This window comes from Dipodomys ordii, unplaced genomic scaffold, assembly GCF_000151885.1.
Source record: "Dipodomys ordii isolate 6190 unplaced genomic scaffold, Dord_2.0 Scaffold27, whole genome shotgun sequence".
NCBI classification, from domain to species: domain Eukaryota; kingdom Metazoa; phylum Chordata; class Mammalia; order Rodentia; family Heteromyidae; genus Dipodomys; species Dipodomys ordii.
Genome location: NW_012267243.1, coordinates 3,071,187 through 3,091,407, shown reverse-complemented (window position 1 = coordinate 3,091,407; position 20,221 = coordinate 3,071,187). Strand labels below are relative to the sequence as shown.

Below are 20,221 nucleotides of genomic sequence, written 5' to 3'. Positions count from 1 at the left end.
CTACCACTGAGCCACCTTCCCAGCCTTCTTAAAGAAATGAATGAACTTCAGAGTATTAAAAAAAATACCCCAGTCAATAAATTTCTGTTGTTCCAATTGTCCTTTGGCACATCGAAAATATAGTGCTGCCTTGCTGGAGGCATGGCTTATTGGTACAGTGCTTGCCTAGCATGCATGAAGCCTTGAGTTTGATTCCTCACTACCACATAAACAGAAAAAACTGGAAATGGTGCTGTGGCTCAAGTGGTAGAGCAGCACTAGCCTTGAGCACAGAGAGGCTCAGGGACAGAGCCCAGACCCTGAGTTCAAGTCCCAGGATTGGCAAAAAAAAAAACACAAGAGTGGCCTACAAATAAGATTGTGTTGTACACTGGGGAGATAGGAAACTTCAGTTATAATGGAAACAAAATTATAGTATTAATCATTTGGTGTTTTTAAAATGTAGTTTTAAAAAATTAGAAATTTGGGCTGGGAAGGTAGCTCAGTGGTAAGAGCACTTGCCTTGCATGCATGAGGCCCGGGTTCGATTCCTCAGCACCATATAAGCAAAAATAAGCCAGAAGTGGTGCTGTGGCTCAACTGGTAGAGAGCACTAGCCTTGAGCTGAAGAGCTGAGGGACAGCACCCAGGCCCAGAGTTCAAGCTCCACGACCAGATCAAAAAAAAGAGAAATTTTATATTAAAAGCTTTTTAATTGGAAAAATCAATATATATTACAAGCCTTAAATTTATTGTATTTATAACTAAAGCTTTAATTTAAATAAGAACATAATAAAATTCAACATTTGAGCTGTCTAAAACATTTACCTTAATACTTAGAGTGTCCTGCTTAAAGTTCTGTAATGTTCTGTAAAATTATGCCTCACAGCAGAATGTTACCGTACCAAAAACATTAGGTGGTTCACTTCACGCATGTAATCCTATCAATTGTGGATGCTGAGATCTGAGCATCATGGTTTAAGACTCTTCCCTCCTATTGGCCACCAGAAAACTTGAAGTGATGTTATGGCTCAAGTGGTAGAGTGCTTCACCTTGAGCTGAAGAGCCCAGGGACAGCATCTAGTCCAAGGGTCCAAGCACCACCACTGAAAATAATAAGTTTTTTAAAAAAGGGTAAGGCAGAATAAGTTGCATATGGGTGACCTTGTTAATTTGTTTTTTTTTCTTTTTGGTCAGTTGTGGAAATGAACTTGACTTAGTTGCTATCATTGAGCTCTTTTTTTCCAAGGCTAATGCTCCACCACTTTGAGCCACTGTACCACTTCGACTTTTTGATTACAGGTTGGAGATTAGCCATCAAATTCTCACACTTTACTGGTTGGCTACAATCCTTATATCTCACCCTCCTGAATAGCTAGGGTTAGAGGTATGAGCCACTGGAGCCCAGTTGAGACCCTGGTTTTGTTTTCTTTTTTTTTTGCCAGTTGTGGGGCACTGTCCCTAAGCTTGTTTTTCGCAAAGCTATCCCTCTGCCACTTGAGCCACTGTGCCACTTCTGGCCTTTTCTGATTATGTAGTGTTGAGGAATCAAACCCAGGGTTTCATGGATGCTAGGCAAGCAAGCCCTGTACTATTAAAGGCACGTTGCCACCCGAGACCCTGATTTTAAATCATTTTTTTCTTGTTTCAGCCCAGGAGAATCAGTGCGGTCTCTGTGGCAGAGCGAGTTGCATATGAGAGAGGTGAAGAACCTGGAAAAAGCTGTGGTTACAGTGTTCGGTTTGAATCTATACTTCCACGTCCTCATGCAAGCATAATGTTTTGTACTGTAGGTCAGTAATGTATTTTGATTTTATTTGGGATTGATCATGTTTACTAAATGTAGTAACTGAGAAGAATGGTTAGAAATAATCTGAACATCTTGTTTAAATATAACTTTTAATTGACTGAGAGTGATAATAGTATTTCAACAGACATAAAATTATGAGTTCATTTAAGAAAATTGTTGACTACATTATCACCTTTGAGTATGTATGCTATTCCCTGAACTGGGGATATTGAGGTGTGGATAATTGGATATTTGCTTTGATTCTGAATATACTTTTTGTACCTGTATCAGCCATGGGAAATATCCCAATTGCTCTGATTTTATTTTCAAGGTGTGCTCCTAAGAAAACTAGAAGCAGGCATCCGAGGCATCAGTCATGTAATAGTGGATGAAATACATGAAAGAGACATTAATGTAAGTTATTTGTGAGTTACTTTCACATACTAAAGCTGTCTACTTGAGGGAGGGTGGGGAAGTGCTCTATTTTCCCATTAATTATACCATTAATATATTATTCATCCTCAGAACTTTCACAATCACAGAGATGCTTACTCCTTACTATGAAGTCCGTCCATTATGTTAAGTCTAGGAAACACTCCAAAAAGCCTTTTTTTCTTTTTTTTGGTCTTCCTGGGGCTTGAATTCTGGGCCTCAAATCTTGAGCTCAAGGCTACCAGTTTTCTGGTGGTTTATTAGAGATAAGAGTCTCGGGGCTGGGAAGGTAGTGCTTGCCTTGCATGCATGAGGCCTTGGGTTCAATTCCCAGCACCACATAAGCAGAAAAGGCCAGAAGTGGCGCTATGGCTCAACTGGTAGAGTACTAGCCTTGAGCTGAAGAGCTCGGACAGAGCCAAAGCCCAGAGTTCAAGCCCCACAACCAAATAAAACAAAGTTTCGCAGACTTTCCTGCCTGGGCTGGCTTTGAACTGCAATCCTCAGATTTGACTCCTGAGTAGGTGGGATTACAGGCATGAGCCACCAGCGCCTGGCTCAAGAAGCCTTTTACTGTAAAAGTAGCTACAGTTGTAGAGCTTATAGTTTTTACAAGTGAACCTAATTGGTGGCTTAATGAAGTTTTATGGTGATTAGTTTTTAAATTGCAAATTTATCTGATAAATTGTAAATTTTTAACATAATTGTCAGTTGGAGTGTTTTGATCCCTTTATATAGTTAATGATAGTACATCCAAATTTAGGAAAGAAACTAGAATTTATTTCTGACCTTTATCTCTTGGTCTTTGACAAAATGGGTGTCAGCTTTCTGTATATGACTACACTGACAGACACTACATACCATATCCTCCAACCCCCTTCCTTCTTACCTATACTTTTACTACTTAAAACAATTTCAGGTTTCATTGTTCTATTTTCACACGTGGAAATGTTAAAAATTAATCTCATAATTATATCAGCTGGACATAGGTGCCTCCCATCTATAATCCTAGCAGTTCAGGAAGCTGAGGTCTGATCACAGTACAAAGGCTACCTGGGTAGGAATGTCTTGTCTATTTTTTTTTTTTTAATTTTTTTGCCGGTTGTGGGGCCTGAACTCTGGGCCTGGGCGCTGTCCCTCAGCTCTTCAGCTCAAGGCTAGCGCTATACCACTTGAGCCAAAGCGCCACTTGTGGATTTTTCTGCATATGTGGTGCTGAGGAATCGAACTCAGGGCCTCATGCATGCAAGGCAAGCACTCTACCACTGAGCCACCTTTCCAGCCCAGGAATGTCTTGTCTATAAGACAACACTAACCACCCCAAGAAAGCTGGATGCGGTGTTATGCCTTTGAACACAGATCATCTTAGGTACCATCTGTCTGTATTTCAGTAGTCTTGCGTGTTAACATGTCTTGTAGTCTTAGCATTTAAAGTATTATAATATCATAGGTCATTAGTATTTTGTTAAAGTAACTTTGATAAGATTGTTGAAGATTTCAGTGATTAAGTAGGAAAGTAAAAGCCAGAAGACCACAAAAAGATGCTTTGTCCACTTCTGTAATTAAACTTAAATGGCAGTGATGGAGACTTACCAATTTTTATGCAGTTATATATATTAAAGTGTAGCTTACTTTTTTTTTTTTTTGCCAGTCCCAGGGCTTGAACTTTGGGCCTGGATACCATCCTTGAGCTTTGAGCTTTATTGCACAAGGCTATCACTTGAACCATAGTGTCATTTGCACCTTTTTCTGTTTTTGTGGTACTGAGGAATACCCAGGGCTTCACTCATGATGAACAAGCCACATTCCCGGCCTAATGTAGTTTCTCTTAAAGGGCACTGTTCCTCAGCCTCTTCATTCAAGGCTGATGCCCTGTTACCTCCTATATTTTGGTGGTTAATTTGTAGATAAAAGTCTAGGCTACTTAGCTGATCACTAGTTGTTCATGCCTGTAATTGTAGCTACTCAGGGAGCTAAGATCTTTTTTTTTTTTTTTTTTTGGTCCGGTCGTGGAGCCTGAACTCTGGGCCTGGGCGCTGTCCCTCAGCTCTTCAGCTCAAGGCTAGCGCTCTACCACTTGAGCCACAGCACCACTTCCGGCTTTTTTGTTTTTGCTTATGTGGTACTGAGGAATCGAACCCAGGGCCTCAGGCATGCAAGGCAAGCGCTTTAACCACTGAGCCATCTTCCCAGCCCAGGAAGCTAAGATCTTGAATCTAACCACTAAAACAAGTGACACTGTGACTCAATGTGGTAGAGCACTAGTCTTCAGTAAAAAAAAAAAAATCAGGGATAGCACCCAGGTCCTGAATTCAAACCCAACAACTGACAAAACATGTCTAGTGGACTTGACTGCCTGGTTGGCTTTGAATTGCAATCCTCTAATCTTAGCCTCCTGTCTAGTTAAGATTATATGTATGAGCCACTGGTGCCTAGCATAGTTTAATTCATCCACTGATTTCTTGTTGGCTTGTGGGGATTGTGTGTTTTGTTTTTTAAAATGAGGGCTGTTATATTTCTATACATTAACAACATCCTGTAATTCTCACTTGTTTTCTTTTTAATAGACTGATTTCCTTCTGGTAGTACTGCGTGATGTAGTTCTGGCTTATCCTGAAGTTCGGATTGTTCTTATGTCTGCTACTATCGATACTACCATGTTTTGTGAATATTTCTTCAATTGTCCCATCATTGAAGTTTATGGGCGGACTTACCCAGTTCAAGGTACATTGGAGGGGAGGGGGTTAAAAGGTGAACATACTGTTCAGTAGGATTTGGATTTAATACCAGGGATTAAAAATTTTTTTTTTGTTGGTCATGGGCCTTGAACTCTGGGCCCACTTGTGCCACAGTGCCACTTCCAGTTTTCTGGTGATTTATTGAAGATAGGAATCTTACAGACATTCCTGGGTAGAGCGCTAGTCTTGAGCTGAAGAGCTGAGGGACAGTGCCCAGGCCCAGAGTTCAGGCCCCATGACCGGACCCAAAAAAAACAAAGAGTTCTTAAACTCTGCTGCAGTGTTAAAGTTGGTAATTCATACTTAACCTGAATTATCATTGGCAGAATATTTTCTGGAAGACTGCATTCAGATGACCCAATTTATTCCTCCACCAAAGGATAAGAAAAAGAAGGACAAAGAAGATGATGGTGGTGAGGATGATGATGTAAGTACATTCTGTGAGGAATTTTTTTGTAGGCATTTGTTGGAGAAAAGACAAAACAAAATAAGCATTACAGCAAGCTTAAAATTTGCCTGTAATTGCTATCTGCATAATTTGCATATTTCATTGGGGTTGGTCATTATCTCTTTGGCCATGAATTAAATCATCTGTAATAAAAGTCCAAAGAACATGACATTTGAAGGTTATTAGGGTTAAAGGTAATTCATACCACGTTATTTCACTGCAGAAAGTGTTTTCTTTTATGTCACAGCATAGGGAAGCTTGTAGAAAAGGAGACTCTTTGTCTAACCAATCTAGTTGCTTAGATGATTCTCATATTAATATTTTGGTAGCAGCAGTTAGAATCCTAATGTTTTTTTTTTTGGGTCCGGTCATGGGGCCTGAACTCTGGGCCTGGCCACTGTCCCTCAGCTCTTCAGCTCAAGGCTAGCGCTCTACCACTTGAGCCACGGTGCCACTTGCGGCTTTTTTCTTTTTGCTTATGTGGTGCTGAGGAATCAAACCCAGGGCCTCGAGCATGCAAGGCAAGCACTCTACCACTGAGCCACCTTCCCAGCCCTAGAATCCTAATTTAAATAAACAGTACAGTGATACCCAGTAGAGAGTATTAAATAAGTTACGAGAATTTCAGGGAAAGAAACATTGTTGGGAGTTCCTGGGTTTATCATGTGGTGTTGTGCTTGCTAGGCAGGCTGTATGATAGCCAGTAATACAGAGGTAGAAGTAATGTGAGACTCCATCCCTTCAGTCAAAAGATCTAATAAGCAAGGGAAATAGGACCGACTTTAACTATTTATTTTTCCTACATATTTAAGACCAAGAGTTGTCATTAGAAACACAAGTTTTCAGCAGTAGTCTTTGAGAATAAAATACTAAAATTTAAAATTTTTTGTATCATCAGTGGCTTACACTTGTAATCCTAGCTACTCAACAGGCCCAGATCTGAAGAGTATGAGTTGAAGACAGCACAGGCAAAAAAGTCCCTGAGATTTTTTTTATTTTATTTATTTATTTGCTCATGGGGCTTAAACTCTGGGCCTGGGTGCTTACTGTCTCTCAGCTCAAGGCCAGCACTGTACCACTAGAGCCACAGCACTCTAGAAAACTTCCAGTTTTCTGGTAGCTAATGGGAGATATGCGCTTAATGGACTTTCCTGCCCATACTGGCTGTGAACTGCAGTCCTTAAGATCTCAGCCTCCAGAGTAGCAGTATTACAAGTGTGAGCCACCAGTGCCTGCTTAAGACTGGTTCTTATTTTGCTGGGACTTGAACTCAGGGCCTGCACTCTCCTTGGCTTATGCTAAAGGCTAGTCCTCTGCCACTTTAGTCAATCTCTATATCCAGCTTTTTTGGGGGGCTATGGGGGTCCTGCGGCTTGAACTTAGGGCCTGGGCTCAGTCCTTGAGCCTCTGTACTCAAGGCTAGTGCTCTGCCACTTGAGCCACAGTGTCACTTCGGGGTTTTTCTGAGTGGTTTGTTGGAGGTAAGAGTCTCACAGACTTTCCTTCTTGGGCTGGCTTTGATTCTCAGATCTTAGCCTCCTTAGTAAAGGTAGGATTACAGGTGTCAGCCACTGGCACCAGGCCCTTGAAACTCAATTTGTCACAGGGAAAAGCCAGAAGTGGCACTGTGGCTCAAATGGTAGATTGATAGATCCATCAAAAAAAAATTGTAGTGTGTGAGAATTAGTCAACAAGAACCTTTTGAGATTGATACAATACAAAATATGCTATTTTGGTTTTGCAGGCAAATTGCAACCTGATATGTGGGGATGAATATGGTCCAGAAACAAAGATGAGCATGTCTCAGCTGAATGAAAAAGAAACTCCATTTGAGCTGATTGAAGCTCTACTGAAATACATAGAAACTCTTAATGTACCTGGAGCTGTGTTGGTTTTTTTGCCCGGCTGGAATTTGATATATACTATGCAGAAGCATTTGGAAATGAACCCACATTTTGGTAGGAGGTTTTTTTTTTTTTTCTTTTTTAGTCCTTATATTTGGAAGTAGAAATGTGGATATAAATTTGATCTTTTTAAATAGAAATATGTGTGATTACTTTTAAACCAGCTCCTGTTCTTACCTCTTAATCTTTCTGTATTGTTTACAGGAAGCCACAGGTATCAGATTCTACCTCTACATTCTCAGATTCCCCGAGAAGAACAACGGAAAGTATTTGATCCAGTACCAGTTGGAGTAACCAAGGTAAATGCTAACCATTATACTGATGGGTGTTAGAAGTAGGTTATACATACATACATAGGTACGTACAGTGTTAGAAGCTTTCAAAGAGGCGGGCGCTGGTGGCTGACACCTGTTATCCTAGCTACTCAGGAGGCTGAGATGTGAGAATTACGGTTCAAAGCCAGCCCGGTCAGGAAAGCCCCTGAGACTCTTATCTCCAACAAACCACAAAACCGGAAGTGGCGATGTGACTCTAGCAGGAGAGTGCTGAAGAGCGCAAGGACAGTGTTCCCAAGCCCAGAGTTCAAGCCCCATAACTGACCAAAAAAAAAAAGCTTTCAAAGAGTCATCAAGTTTTAAGCATCAAAGTGAAGGAGGATAAAAGTCTTTCTTAAGCTTAGTATGTTCTTCATTATCTCCCTCAGGGGCAAGTAATTCAATCATTTTCCTAACTGTGTTTTTTCTTTCAGGTTATTTTGTCTACAAATATTGCTGAAACAAGTATCACCATAAATGATGTTGTTTATGTCATTGACTCTTGCAAGTAAGTCCCGAAAGAGATCTCTTTGCCTATTTATGTGTTAGGAATTGAGAGTCCATAAACAAATTAATTTCTCTTTAAGAGGCTTACTTCTAGACTTTCTACCTTCAGAATTAGACTAGCTATGGGAAGAATTAACTCTTAATTAAGAGTTAATTCTTACTTATATTCACTAATCAAGTTACAGAAGAAAGGAACCAAGTTTAACATTGTACTTTCTGGTTCCTTTTTAGTGTTTATATCAGCAGATATTTTTCTTTTTCTATTGTTTACAATGTTCACAGCAATTCTAAGAAAGATGGTATTGTAGACTGTGTCTGGAATACTAGCTAGGTAAGAGTTAAGACCATGCTCAAATATAAACAAAGCACCCTGTCCACAGAATAAAGCAAAAAGACTTCAAGTCTCAATTGCCCAGCATACATAAGACAAACTTGATATCAGTGAAAAAAGACACATATTTAATATGCAGGCTACTGTAGCCAACATGATATAATTTCAGCTTCAGGCTGAGTGAGGATCATAAGCTCGAGGCCAGCCCAGGTATATATGAGTTAAGAGGCCAGTTTCCACGTTTGCTATGTACCTTGAAAATAGATTTGGTAAATGAGTGTATGTAAAATGTAGTAAGGCTAGTGCAGTTAGAGAATGCTTTCACCTGGTTAACTTGTACACCAAGGTGGGTTTTTGTTTTTCCGTTTTTGCTTATGGCTAGTGCTCTAGCACTGAAGCCCAAGGGCCAGTTTAACTTTTTCGTTAAGAGTCTCACAGACTTTACTGCCTGGGCTGCCTTTGAACTATAGTCCTCAGATTTCAATGGTCCTGAATAGCCAGGATTATAGGTGTGGTCTACCAGCACATTGCTACCCCATGGTGTGTTTGATTGTTTGTTTGACTTGGAGACTGCTCTTCAGCTTAAGGTTAGCCCTCTACCACTGGAGCCACAGCGGGCTTTTTGTGCTTATGTGGTGCTGAGGAATTGAACCCAGGGCCTTATGCATGCAGCGCAAGCACTCTAGCACTCTATTACCTTCCCAGTCCTACTCCATTGTTTCATTGAAGTCCCTTGGTCTATGCTGGTGGAAAATTCCTTATAGGATAATGAATAACTGCTTTTAGGTATAATTTAGAAGGCCTATTTAAAATATGGGTTCAAACAGATAATGATGGTACCATTGATGTATATAGCACGAAATGTGCAACATAATGTGTAGTTTCATACATAATCTTACATCATAGAAATAGTAACATTAACCTTTGGGGTGGATGTGGTTTGAATAATTATCACTAAATTTAAGTTAACTCCTTCCATATTTATAAGAAGATGATTATACTGATTTTTCATTGTTAGATGAAGTGGCGATATAGTAACCTTGCCAAAGCAGTCAGCTAGTATATAGCACATATTTTATATTGCCTTTTAGTAGAGCTAGAAGAGTAGAATCTGGTTGCTGCTTATTCTTACTTGTGCTGTTCATAAATGGTCCCTTGGTGATTATATATTGTTAACAGCATTTATTCAGTATTTGGTTTACAATTAACTATGTTTTGCTATTTAGGCAGAAAGTGAAACTGTTTACTGCTCATAACAACATGACCAACTATGCTACAGTATGGGCATCTAAAACAAACCTCGAACAGAGGAAAGGTAGAGCTGGTCGTGTACGTCCTGGGTTTTGCTTTCATCTTTGTAGTCGAGCTCGTTTTGAGAGGTAACCAATTCAAGTTCTTCTTTAAAAAAACTTTTAAATATCCTGTCTGCATGCAGATTTTCTCATCCCTATGTTCCTTTATTGTTATGAACTCTGCATGAATGTCTTCAGTTCGATATGTTGGGGAAAATTTATCTTAAGTAATCTATCCTAGGAATGTGAAGAGGTCAGAAATTGTGTTACTTGGTGAAAGGATAAATGAGCATTTTGTGTCCACATAGCTTCTAAACTTTGAAATTACTGATTTTATAATGTTACATGTGTCTTTGGGTACTTTCTAAAATTTGAAAGCAAAAAATCTATTGATGAAGTCAAGGGAGTATGAATTCCAGTGATTTGTTTTTGCCCAGTCCTGGGCTAGAACTGAGGACTTGGGCACTGTTCTGAGCTTCATTTGCTCAAGGATAGCACTCTAGCACTTGAGTCACAGCACTACTTCCAGCTTTGCCTGTTTATATATGGAACTGAGGAATCAAATCCAGAAGCAAGCAAGGACTCTATTTCTAAGTCACATTCCCAGTCCATAATAACAAGTTTTGTTTTGTTTTTTTTTTAATTTTTTTTTTTTGTGGCTTGAAATTAGGACCTAGGCACTGTCCCTGAGCTTTCATTTTGCTCAAGGCTGGTAGTCTACCTTAAACCTAAGTTGGAATCTCATAGATGTTCCTGTGGCTTTGAACTGTGATCTTCATATCTCAGGTATGAGCCACTGGTTTCCTGGATTGTTAATGACCTTTTTTTAAGGTTCAAAAAAAAACCTCATTAATCAAAGGCTTAGTGTTTCCCTCTACACCTGAGGTGTATAGGGACATGTTCACTAGATTTATAATGGGTAAATGATTTGTAAGATTTTCCCAATGGCACTGAACTTGTATGGAATAAGAAGTTAGACAACATTTAAAAGTTTATTTAGCCCCATTTTTAATCCATTTTTAATCCTGGTGCCGATGGCTCACGCCTGTAATCTTACCTACTCAGGAGGTTGAGATCTGAGGATTGGGGTTCAAAGCCAGCCCGGGCAGGAAAGTACATGAGACTCTTACCTCCAATAAACCTCCAATAAAACACCAGGTGCTGTGGCTCAAGAGTACTGGCCTTGAGCTGAAGAACACAGGGACAGGGCCCAAGCCCAGAGTTCAAGCCCCATGCCCCCCCCCCCCAAAAAAAAGAATAAAAGCCCATGAATAGGATCACTTTTCCTCGTTCACTTTTCAGTTGTAAGGCCATTATGTTTATTTTAAGGAAAGCAACTGTAACTGACTCTGTTATTTTGCTATGCTGATGGGTGTGTACACAGAGACAATGGTTACATTTTTCTCTTAGACTTGAAACCCACATGACACCAGAGATGTTTCGCACACCATTGCATGAAATTGCTTTGAGCATAAAGCTACTGCGTCTGGGAGGAATTGGTCAGTTCCTGGCCAAGGCAATTGAACCTCCACCTTTGGATGCAGTGATTGAAGCAGAGCATACTCTCAGAGGTATGTGTGAATGTAGATTTGCTTAACCAAAATAGATGTCAATTAAACAGTCTGTTCTTGAATATGGACTCAACTCTGGTAACAAGACCTTAGTACTTCATGTACATAGTTATTACATGTGTGTAATTAGTGTACCCTAATTATCATGAGATGGATTGGTAAAATATTTAAGACAAGGCAGGATGTCATATCTTAACTAATACCAGAAGGTAAACTACTCATGAGACTTCTAATGTTTTAGGTAATCTCTTAAACTTACATGCTTTTATTCTGTTATTGGGATTATAGTTTTCATGGGCTATATCAGACTAACCCTACAGGGCTGAATTACTAGTGCCGCTTTCATATTTTAATGCTCCTGTAATTTTTTTTACCAAAACGTTTTTTATTGTAAATATACTGAACAGAAGGGTTACATTTACATGAGCAAGGTCATGAGTACATTTCTTGTCAAACATTGTTGCCTACTCCTTTGTTTTTCCCTTATCATCTCCTCCCTCTCACCTCCACAGCTACACTCCTCCCCTTCCCCCCTTGGGTGAGAATTTTTTGGTCCTGACTCTGCATTAACATGTGATGACATCTTAATTGTACTCTATTGAAGCCTTCACGTACAAAGTAATGTCAATCTGTGCTAACAGGCCTTGATTATAGTTGTTACAAAGAAAAATGTCTTTCCACAGAACTTGATGCATTAGATGCCAATGATGAATTAACCCCTCTGGGACGAATCCTTGCTAAACTCCCCATTGAGCCTCGTTTTGGCAAAATGATGATAATGGGATGTATTTTCTAGTAAGTGCTTTGTTTAATTTGTTGAATAATGCTACAGCTTTAGATTCTTAACCTGTCTGTAATAGCTAAAGAAAACTAAATATTTGGTAGAAGTAAAATTAAAACTGAACAGTTAGAGTAAACAGGCCAATATTTGGGATAAGCTCTGATTTCTCCAAAGAGAATAAAGTATGCTACTTTCCAAAGTTGTATTTAATTGCTTTTGAAATATTGGCATTAGGAAAAGGGATTTAATTAGGTTGATGAGGTGGTGTGTTCCTGTTGTCCTATGCTTTGGGAGGCAGAGGCAGGAACATTGTGAGTTGGAGATTAGCTGGTACTATAAAAAGCAAGATCCACTCTACAAACAGGGGGGACCTATTTTTCAAAAAGTTCAAAGATTAAGAAACTTAAATTAGAGAAAGCTAAAATATGGAACAAAATGGATGTGGCCACAATTTATATAAACATTTTAAGTAAGCAATCAATTTTTTTCCCTTTGTGATTCTGATGAAAGCAGGTGTGAACTTGTCGGGTTTTTCTGCCAGTCAATATATTTAGGCTATCATGACACTTAAAGCAAGGATATACTACATATATCTAATCTACTGGGAACATGAGTATAATTAATGTTTAACTGTTGTTTCAGTGTGGGAGATGCTGTCTGTACCATTTCTGCTGCTACCTGCTTTCCAGAACCTTTCATAAATGAAGGAAAGCGACTGGGCTATGTCCACAGGAACTTTGCTGGAAACCGATTTTCTGATCATGTGGCTCTTTTATCAGTGTTCCAAGCCTGGGATGATGCTAGGTATGACTTAATGAAAAGGATTTGCTGTAGTTGTTCCATGAACTGTCTTTAGGTTCTAAGTGAGTGTTTCATAATCTTGTTATAGAATGGGTGGTGAGGAAGCAGAGATACGTTTTTGTGAACACAAAAGACTTAATATGGCTACACTAAGAATGACTTGGGAGGCGAAAGTTCAGCTGAAAGAAATTCTGATTAATTCTGGTTTTCCAGAAGGTAAGATCCCATGCCTTTTCCTGTGTTCCTACCTATTCTTAGTACCAGTTTTCTGCATTTATTTTATTGGCAGTCCTGGGGCTTGGACTCTGCCTGGGCAGGGTCCCAGAGCTGCTTTTGCTCAAGGCCAGCACTGTACCACTTGAGCCACAGTGCCATTTCTGCCTTTTTCTGTGAAACTGAGGAATTGAACCCAGGGATTCATGTGTGCAAGGCCAGCACTCTACCAGTAAGCCACATTCCCAGTGCTTTACTTTTATTTTCTTACTGTGGCAACTAAAATTTCTTCTTGAACTTTGTCTATATTGGGGTAGCTCCCAGAAATTTGTAACAAGTTGTTGGAAAAGGTGACTTAGGGAACTGTAATAGAAAGATTAAGCCATTAACCAGGTTTTTTAATGATTTTTTTTTGACAGATTGTTTGTTGACTCAAGTGTTCACCAACACTGGACCAGATAATAATTTGGATGTTGTAATCTCTCTCCTGGCCTTTGGTGTATATCCCAATGTATGCTATCATAAGGAAAAGAGAAAGATTCTTACCACTGAAGGGCGTAATGCCCTTATCCACAAGTCATCAGTTAATTGTCCTTTCAGCAGCCAAGACATGAAGTACCCGTCTCCCTTCTTTGTGTTTGGTGAAAAGGTAACACAACGTTAATTCATTGCATAGGTATATGGTAGTCTTAGACAGTTGTGTCAACCATTTCCATTTGCCTGTTTTTCTTCCATTACAGATTCGAACCCGAGCCATCTCTGCTAAAGGCATGACCTTAGTCACCCCCTTGCAGTTGCTTCTCTTTGCCTCCAAAAAAGTCCAATCTGATGGGCAGATTGTCTTTATAGATGACTGGTAAGGATCTCAGTTATAAATTATGAACTAATCTCTTAGAATGCACATGTGTTCAGATTAAAATCCAATAAGGAAAATGTGGTCCCAGGGTCCACTGGCTCAAAAGTACCTGTGATACTTTTAAAAATTATGATTAATAAGTTTTTTTATTGTGAAAATACTGTACAGAGGGGTTACAATTACATGAGAAAGGTAATGAGTACATTTCTTTTTTGGGGGTCCGGTCGTGGGGCCTGAACTCTGGGCCTGGGCGCTGTCCTTCAGCTCTTCAGCTCAAGGCTAGCGCTCTACCACTTGAGCCACAGCGCCACTCCCGGCTTTTTTCTTAGGTGGTGCTGAGGAATCAAACCTAGGGCCTCAGGCATGCAAGGCAAGTGCTCTACCACTGAGCCACCTTCCCAGCCCATGAGTACATTTCTTATCAAGCATTGTTGCCTCCTCCTTTGTTTCCCCTTACTGACTCCCCCCCCCCCCCCACACCTCTGATACTCCACTTAACCACTGAAAAACCAGAGCTGTGGTTCAAGTGTTAAAGAGTGCTAACCTTGAGCACACAGAGGCTCAAGGACAGTACCCAGGCCCAGAGCTGGCCCCACAACCAACAGAAAAAGCAGAAAGAAAAACATAGCAAAATTAGATATCTCCAGTAAGTGCCAAGTTACATGTTTTGTTAAGGGACTGTAAGGGTATGAAGTTTTAACTTGGTAGAAGTAAATGCATACAAACACAAGCTAGTAATGCTAGTAACTAGCATTTACTAGGAAGTTACTGAAGATTGCTGTTGCTATTTTTGAGGAGTAGGGAGATCAGCCATGCGGCTTGAACTCAGCCTGGGTGCTGTCCATCAGCTCTTCAGCTCAAGGCTAGGGCTCTACCACTTGAGCCACAGTGCCACTTACGGTTTTTGGAGTAGTTTACTGGAGGTAAGAATCTCATATACTTTCTTGCCCAGACTAGTTTTAAATCACTATCCACAGATCTCATCTTCCTCAGTGGCTAGGATTACTGGTGAGCTACCAGTGCCAGGCATTCTGTTTTTTAAATTTAATATTTTTATTTTACAAGTGTTATGTAAGAAGGGATTACAGTTATGTAAATGAGGAACTGGGTATATTTTGTCATTGTTTATGTGTTCAGTTATTGTTTATAACTCTTCCATATGAACAATTTCAGATATGAACATGTGTAGGACCATTCTAATCTTCAGTTAGTGCTTAATCAGTTAGATTTATTTCACTTCTTGTGTGGAATTGAGGAATAATTTTTATTTTTCTCCATTTTAGGATCAGACTGCAAATATCACATGAAGCTGCTGCGTGTATCACTGCCCTCCGTGCAGCCATGGAAGCTCTGGTTGTTGAAGTATCCAAACAACCTAATATCATCAGCCAGTTGGACCCTGTAAATGAACATATGCTGAACATGATCCGCCAGATTTCTAGGCCCTCCGCCGCTGGTATAAACCTTATGATTGGTGGTGCACGGTGAGTAACTCAGTTGCCATTGAAAGAAAGTCAGAGGGTAATGTTAATGTTTACCTCAAGTTCAAGTTCCTATAGTCTGGAACATCACAGTGTTAACGTGTGCCGGATGCCAGTGGCTCATGCCTGTAATCCTAGCTACTCAGGAGGCTGAGATCTGAGGATCAAGGTCCATGAGACTCTTACTTCCAATTAACCACCAGCAAACGGGTAATGGTGCTGTGCTTCAAGTGGTAAAGTGTGAAGTACAGGTGTAGTCCATTGTGTGATAACATGCCTCAAAAACAAAATAAGACGATCTTCCTACTGTGCTGGCATCTCTACAAAGAAAAAATGAGGCCGGGCGCTGGTGGCTCACGCCTGTAATCCTAGCTACTCAGGAGGCTGAGATCTGAGGATCGCAGTTCAAAGCCAGCCCGGGGGGGCAGGAGAGACCTTGAGACTCCTATCTCCAATAAACCACCAGAAAACCGGAAGTGGCGCTGCAGCTCAAGTGGTAGAGTGCTCACCTTGAGCTGAAGAGCTGAGGGACAGCGCCCAGGCCCAGAGTTCAAGTCCCACGACCGACAAAAAGAAATGAGGGGTTGTTTTCTTCTTCAAAAAACACTAGTATTAGCGATAAGGAGAACAGTACAACTATCTTATTTATTTTTTTTGGTCCAGTCATGGGGCTTGAACTCGGGACCTGGGCGCTGTCCCTCAGCTCTTCAGCTCAAGGCTAGCGCTCTACCACTTGAGCCACAGCACCACTCCCGGCTTTTTTCTTTTTTCTTATGTGGTGCTGAGGAATCGAACCCAGGGCCTCAGGCATGCAAGGCAAGCGCTCTACCACTGAGCCACCTTCCCTCCCCAGTACAACTATCTTAAAACAATGACATTTCCTAATGTTTTGTTTGCCTCATCTTTGTTTTCTTTGAACTGGGCTTTGAACTTAGGGCCTTATATTTGCTGGATAAGCAGTATACCTCTAAGCACTATATGCTTAAGTTGTTATTCAACTTGAGTGTCATACTTTGTGTTTATTCTAGTCTGGAACTGAGATCCTCTTACCTATGTATCCCATGTAGTTTGGATTGCAGGTGTGAAGAAACCATGCTTGGCCTGTTTGTTTTTAAGTAGGATCTTCATAAACTTACCCACATGAAGCAAGAGAATAATACTAATACGGGTTTTTTTGCTCTCCTTAGATATGGAGATGGTCCACGTCCTCCCAAGATGGCCAGATATGATAATGGAAGTGGATATCGAAGGGGTTCTGGATATGGTGGTGGAGGCTATGGTGGTGGGGGATATGGTGGTGGAGGCTATGGAGGTGGGGGATATGGTAGTGGGGGCTATGGTGGTGGGGGCTTTGGTGGAGGAGGTGGGGGCTTTGGAGGAAGTGGAGGTGGCTTCGGTGGTGGAGGCTTTGGCGGTGGAGGCTTTGGCGGTGGAAGTGGTGGAGGATTTGGAGGTGGAAGTGGAGGGGGCTTTGGAGGAAACTATGGAGGTGGTGGAGGCTTTGGAGGAAATGATGGTGGCTTTGGAGGGAACGGAGGAGGCTTTGGAGGGAATGGCGGAGGTTTTGGAGGTGGTGGTGGTTTTGGCGGTAGAAACTATGGAGGTGGTGGAGGCTATGGTGGGGGCTCCAACTCTTACCGGGGAGGATATGGTGGAGGTGGAGGTGGTTTTAGAGGAGGCTCACAAGGGGGGTATAGAGGTGGCTTTGGTGGGGACTACAGAGGATCTGGTGGGGACTACAGAGGATCTGGAGGAGGAGGCTACAGAGGATCTGGAGGATTCCAGCGAGGCGGTGGCCGGGGCAACTATGGGGGAGGCTACTTCGGACAAGGGAGAGGAGGCGGTGGTTATTAAACTTCGTTATGTCAGTGCCTATGCATAGTTTTTTTTTAAGCATGCTATATGTTTTCCCCAAGATGTTTATTTCCACCAAATCAGTAAACTCATTTCCCTTCTATTCTGTGGTTTATTGTAGTTTAAGGAAACCAAGCCTATAGAGTTAGTGATTTTGTTTATATTATGTAAAATACAATGACCTATTATACAAGCACCATGCCAGTTTGTATTTTTTTTCTTTTAAGGAGTAAAATTTTGCCTTTTAAATTAACTTGGTATTTTCTTGGCTTCATTTAATACAGTAAAAAATAAAGTGTCACAATAAATCCCATCTGTGTAGTTGACCATTAATCTCTCACAACAGTGTTTCTACAATGCTAGTTGTATTTTTAATGTCGGGACCAGTTGCGCTATTTCAAGGAACACATACCAAGTGACACTAGCCATTGTAACAGAGAATGACCATGATATTGAATTGCAGTTCTTATAGTCAACCTAAAGCTGAACATTTTGTCTTCTAAGATTTGTTTAAAGACCAGGGTCAGGATGTTCTTTTCTCTATCAGTTTGTTTTCTATTATGTGACATTTAGAAAGTGCATCAGTCTGGAGAACTCTGGGTCAAGGGTTAGAGTCTATTTTAGGCAGTCCAAGGGAAGCATAAAGTTTAGAATTTGGGATCAGGGAGGTATATTTCGTATTTGTCTAGAGTAAAATATATTTCAAAAGATACTTGATTGTACAAGTTAGAATTTCTAGTGAACTTTCACAGTTTCCCATGTTGAAAGCACAATGTAGAGCGTGCATTGACTTTAGATTAGACATTCTTGGGCTAACATCTGTTTTGGTGCTTGGAATTAAAGGCCTCAAGTTTCTGCTTGGCTTTTTTGCTTTTGTCTGGCATCCTACCATTTGAGCCATACCTCTAGTCTGCTGTTTTTTGTTGTTGTTGTTGTTTTTGGCTAGTTACAGAAGATGCAGTTGAGTGGACTCTTCTCCCCAGGCTGACTTGCAACTGAAATCCTCCAGGTCTCAGCCTTTTGAGTAGCTAGGATTACAATCAGGAGCCACTGATACCTGCTTGGATTTGCTTTCTGTAAGTGGATGTTTGTGCACAAAATGTCTTTTGTTTCAGTAGTGGTGTTTAGCATCTTCATTCTTCACTGTTGTAGGGGCAGGGATCAAGTTCCTTATCCTAGCTTTAGATTCTTCTGCAACAGGTTGATAATTGTAAATAAAAAAATCCATATCCTCAAACTAATGCTTCATTTCTGAATACCAAACAACTGCCTGCTGGACATGAATCTTTGCTAAGATCCCACAATCACAAAGTGTTATTTTTCAAACTTTTGTGGGGTTTTCCAAGTTTTTAACTTAATTCCTTAAATCATGCATTTTCCCTGATGTGGTTTTATAAAAATAAAGCTGTGTCCATGTGTTGGTAACCATGGACAGTATCAGGGTTGTTACCTTTGTTGCACTTTGGGTATGTGCCTGTTCTGAGGCTTAAACTCATCCTGGGTGGGTCCCTATGTTTTTGTGCTCAAGGCCAGGGCTCTACCACGAGCCATAGCTAATTTCTGGCATTTTAGTGGTTAGTTGAAGGTATCTAGAGTCTGACAGACTTTCTGGAACAGGCTGGCTTCCTCAGATCCACTATCTTTGGATCTAAACCTGTGTAGCCAGGATTACATATAGATAGAACACTGGCACCTGGCTGCAGTTTTAAGCTTTAGAATTAGTGGCATGATATGACCCAATTGCCACTGGTTACTTAATGAGAGGCTAGGAGAAGTTTGCCAGTTTCTAAAAAGCCATATTCCAAAAAGTGAGGACACTGCAGTGTACAAGATCTTCCCAAGGTTTGCCTTCTAAGTAAATTCCCCTTAAGTAAAAAACTACCTAGAAGAGTAGGCTGACCTAATTTTCCTTTAGTAGAAAAAGGTTTCTGAAGTTCATCTGAGTTACTGTCTAAAAGTTTTAAGGGCTGTGAAGGTGGCTCAGTGGTAGGTTGCTTGCCTTGCACAAACAAGCCCCTAGGTTTGATTCCTCAGCACCACATAAGTAGAAAAAGTTGGAAGTGGCCCTATGGCTCAAGTGGTAGAGTGCTAGCCTTGAGCTGAAGAACAGAGTTCAGGCCCTATGGACCCCCTTTCCCCCCAAAAGTTTTCATACTTGTATGCTTTTTATATTTCTGGATTTACATTTACATGAAAGGGGTTTGTGGACTGGGAAAAGTTAAGATTGCCTGAGTGGGGTACTTGAGATTTGTTGTTGGTTTTTTGAAGGGTTTTAAATGAATTATTTGTCCATTATGCAAAGGCAAAAATAAGCCCAGGTGCATGTAAGCCTAGAATCTACTCTTGAGGTCTGAAGACCACTCTATGCGATCCAGCCCTGTCAGGAAAGTCAGGATTCTTCATTCTCAAGCAAAAGGCCAGAGGAGGGGTTGTGGATCACGTGGTAGCATGCCAGCTTTGGAAAAAACAGGTGAAGTCTGGAGTTGAAGCACCTGTAGAGGCACATTTAAAAAGGCTAAAATAAAGACTTCAGGTTCATCCCATTTTAAACTACCCTTTATACTATCTCTTGTATTTGGTACCTGATGTCCTGAGTTTTCATTCTGTACAGGCAGAGGCTAGTCTTTTTTTTTTTTTTGGTCTCTCCTTCCCGGGCTGGCTTTGAACTGCGATCCTCAGATCTGAGCCTCCTGAGTAGCTAGGATTACAGGCATGAGGGTAGTCATTTAAAATTAAAATTTGTTTCAACATTCATTCATGCTAAAAGCTCTGGAGAAAATGGGAATAGAAGGAACATTTCTAAAAACAATAAAAGCCATTTATGACAGACCAATAGCCAATATTATACTTAATGGGGAAAAGCTACAACCAATCCTAAAATCAAGAACAAGGCAAGGATGCCCACTGTCTCCACTCCTCTTCAACATAGT

At 40.7% G+C, this 20,221-nt stretch overlaps 1 protein-coding gene across 1 annotated transcript in view; it reads left to right on the top strand.

Annotated features, from left to right (window-relative positions):
• The window catches only part of Dhx9 (DEAH (Asp-Glu-Ala-His) box helicase 9), a 35,902-nt gene extending 17,282 nt beyond the window's left edge, over window positions 1-18,620 (top strand). The window contains exons 13-28 of the mRNA XM_013015687.1: window positions 1,631-1,772; window positions 2,100-2,182; window positions 4,768-4,924; window positions 5,265-5,365; window positions 7,131-7,344; window positions 7,495-7,589; window positions 8,039-8,112; window positions 9,669-9,821; window positions 11,145-11,305; window positions 11,989-12,100; window positions 12,729-12,890; window positions 12,976-13,103; window positions 13,520-13,749; window positions 13,841-13,956; window positions 15,240-15,440; window positions 16,625-18,620. Of these exons, the coding sequence (XP_012871141.1) occupies window positions 1,631-1,772; window positions 2,100-2,182; window positions 4,768-4,924; window positions 5,265-5,365; window positions 7,131-7,344; window positions 7,495-7,589; window positions 8,039-8,112; window positions 9,669-9,821; window positions 11,145-11,305; window positions 11,989-12,100; window positions 12,729-12,890; window positions 12,976-13,103; window positions 13,520-13,749; window positions 13,841-13,956; window positions 15,240-15,440; window positions 16,625-17,291 (2,796 nt within the window). The 3' untranslated portion in view covers window positions 17,292-18,620. The remainder of the gene's footprint in view (window positions 1-1,630; window positions 1,773-2,099; window positions 2,183-4,767; window positions 4,925-5,264; window positions 5,366-7,130; window positions 7,345-7,494; window positions 7,590-8,038; window positions 8,113-9,668; window positions 9,822-11,144; window positions 11,306-11,988; window positions 12,101-12,728; window positions 12,891-12,975; window positions 13,104-13,519; window positions 13,750-13,840; window positions 13,957-15,239; window positions 15,441-16,624) is intronic.
• The last annotated feature ends 1,601 nt before the right edge of the window (window positions 18,621-20,221 follow it).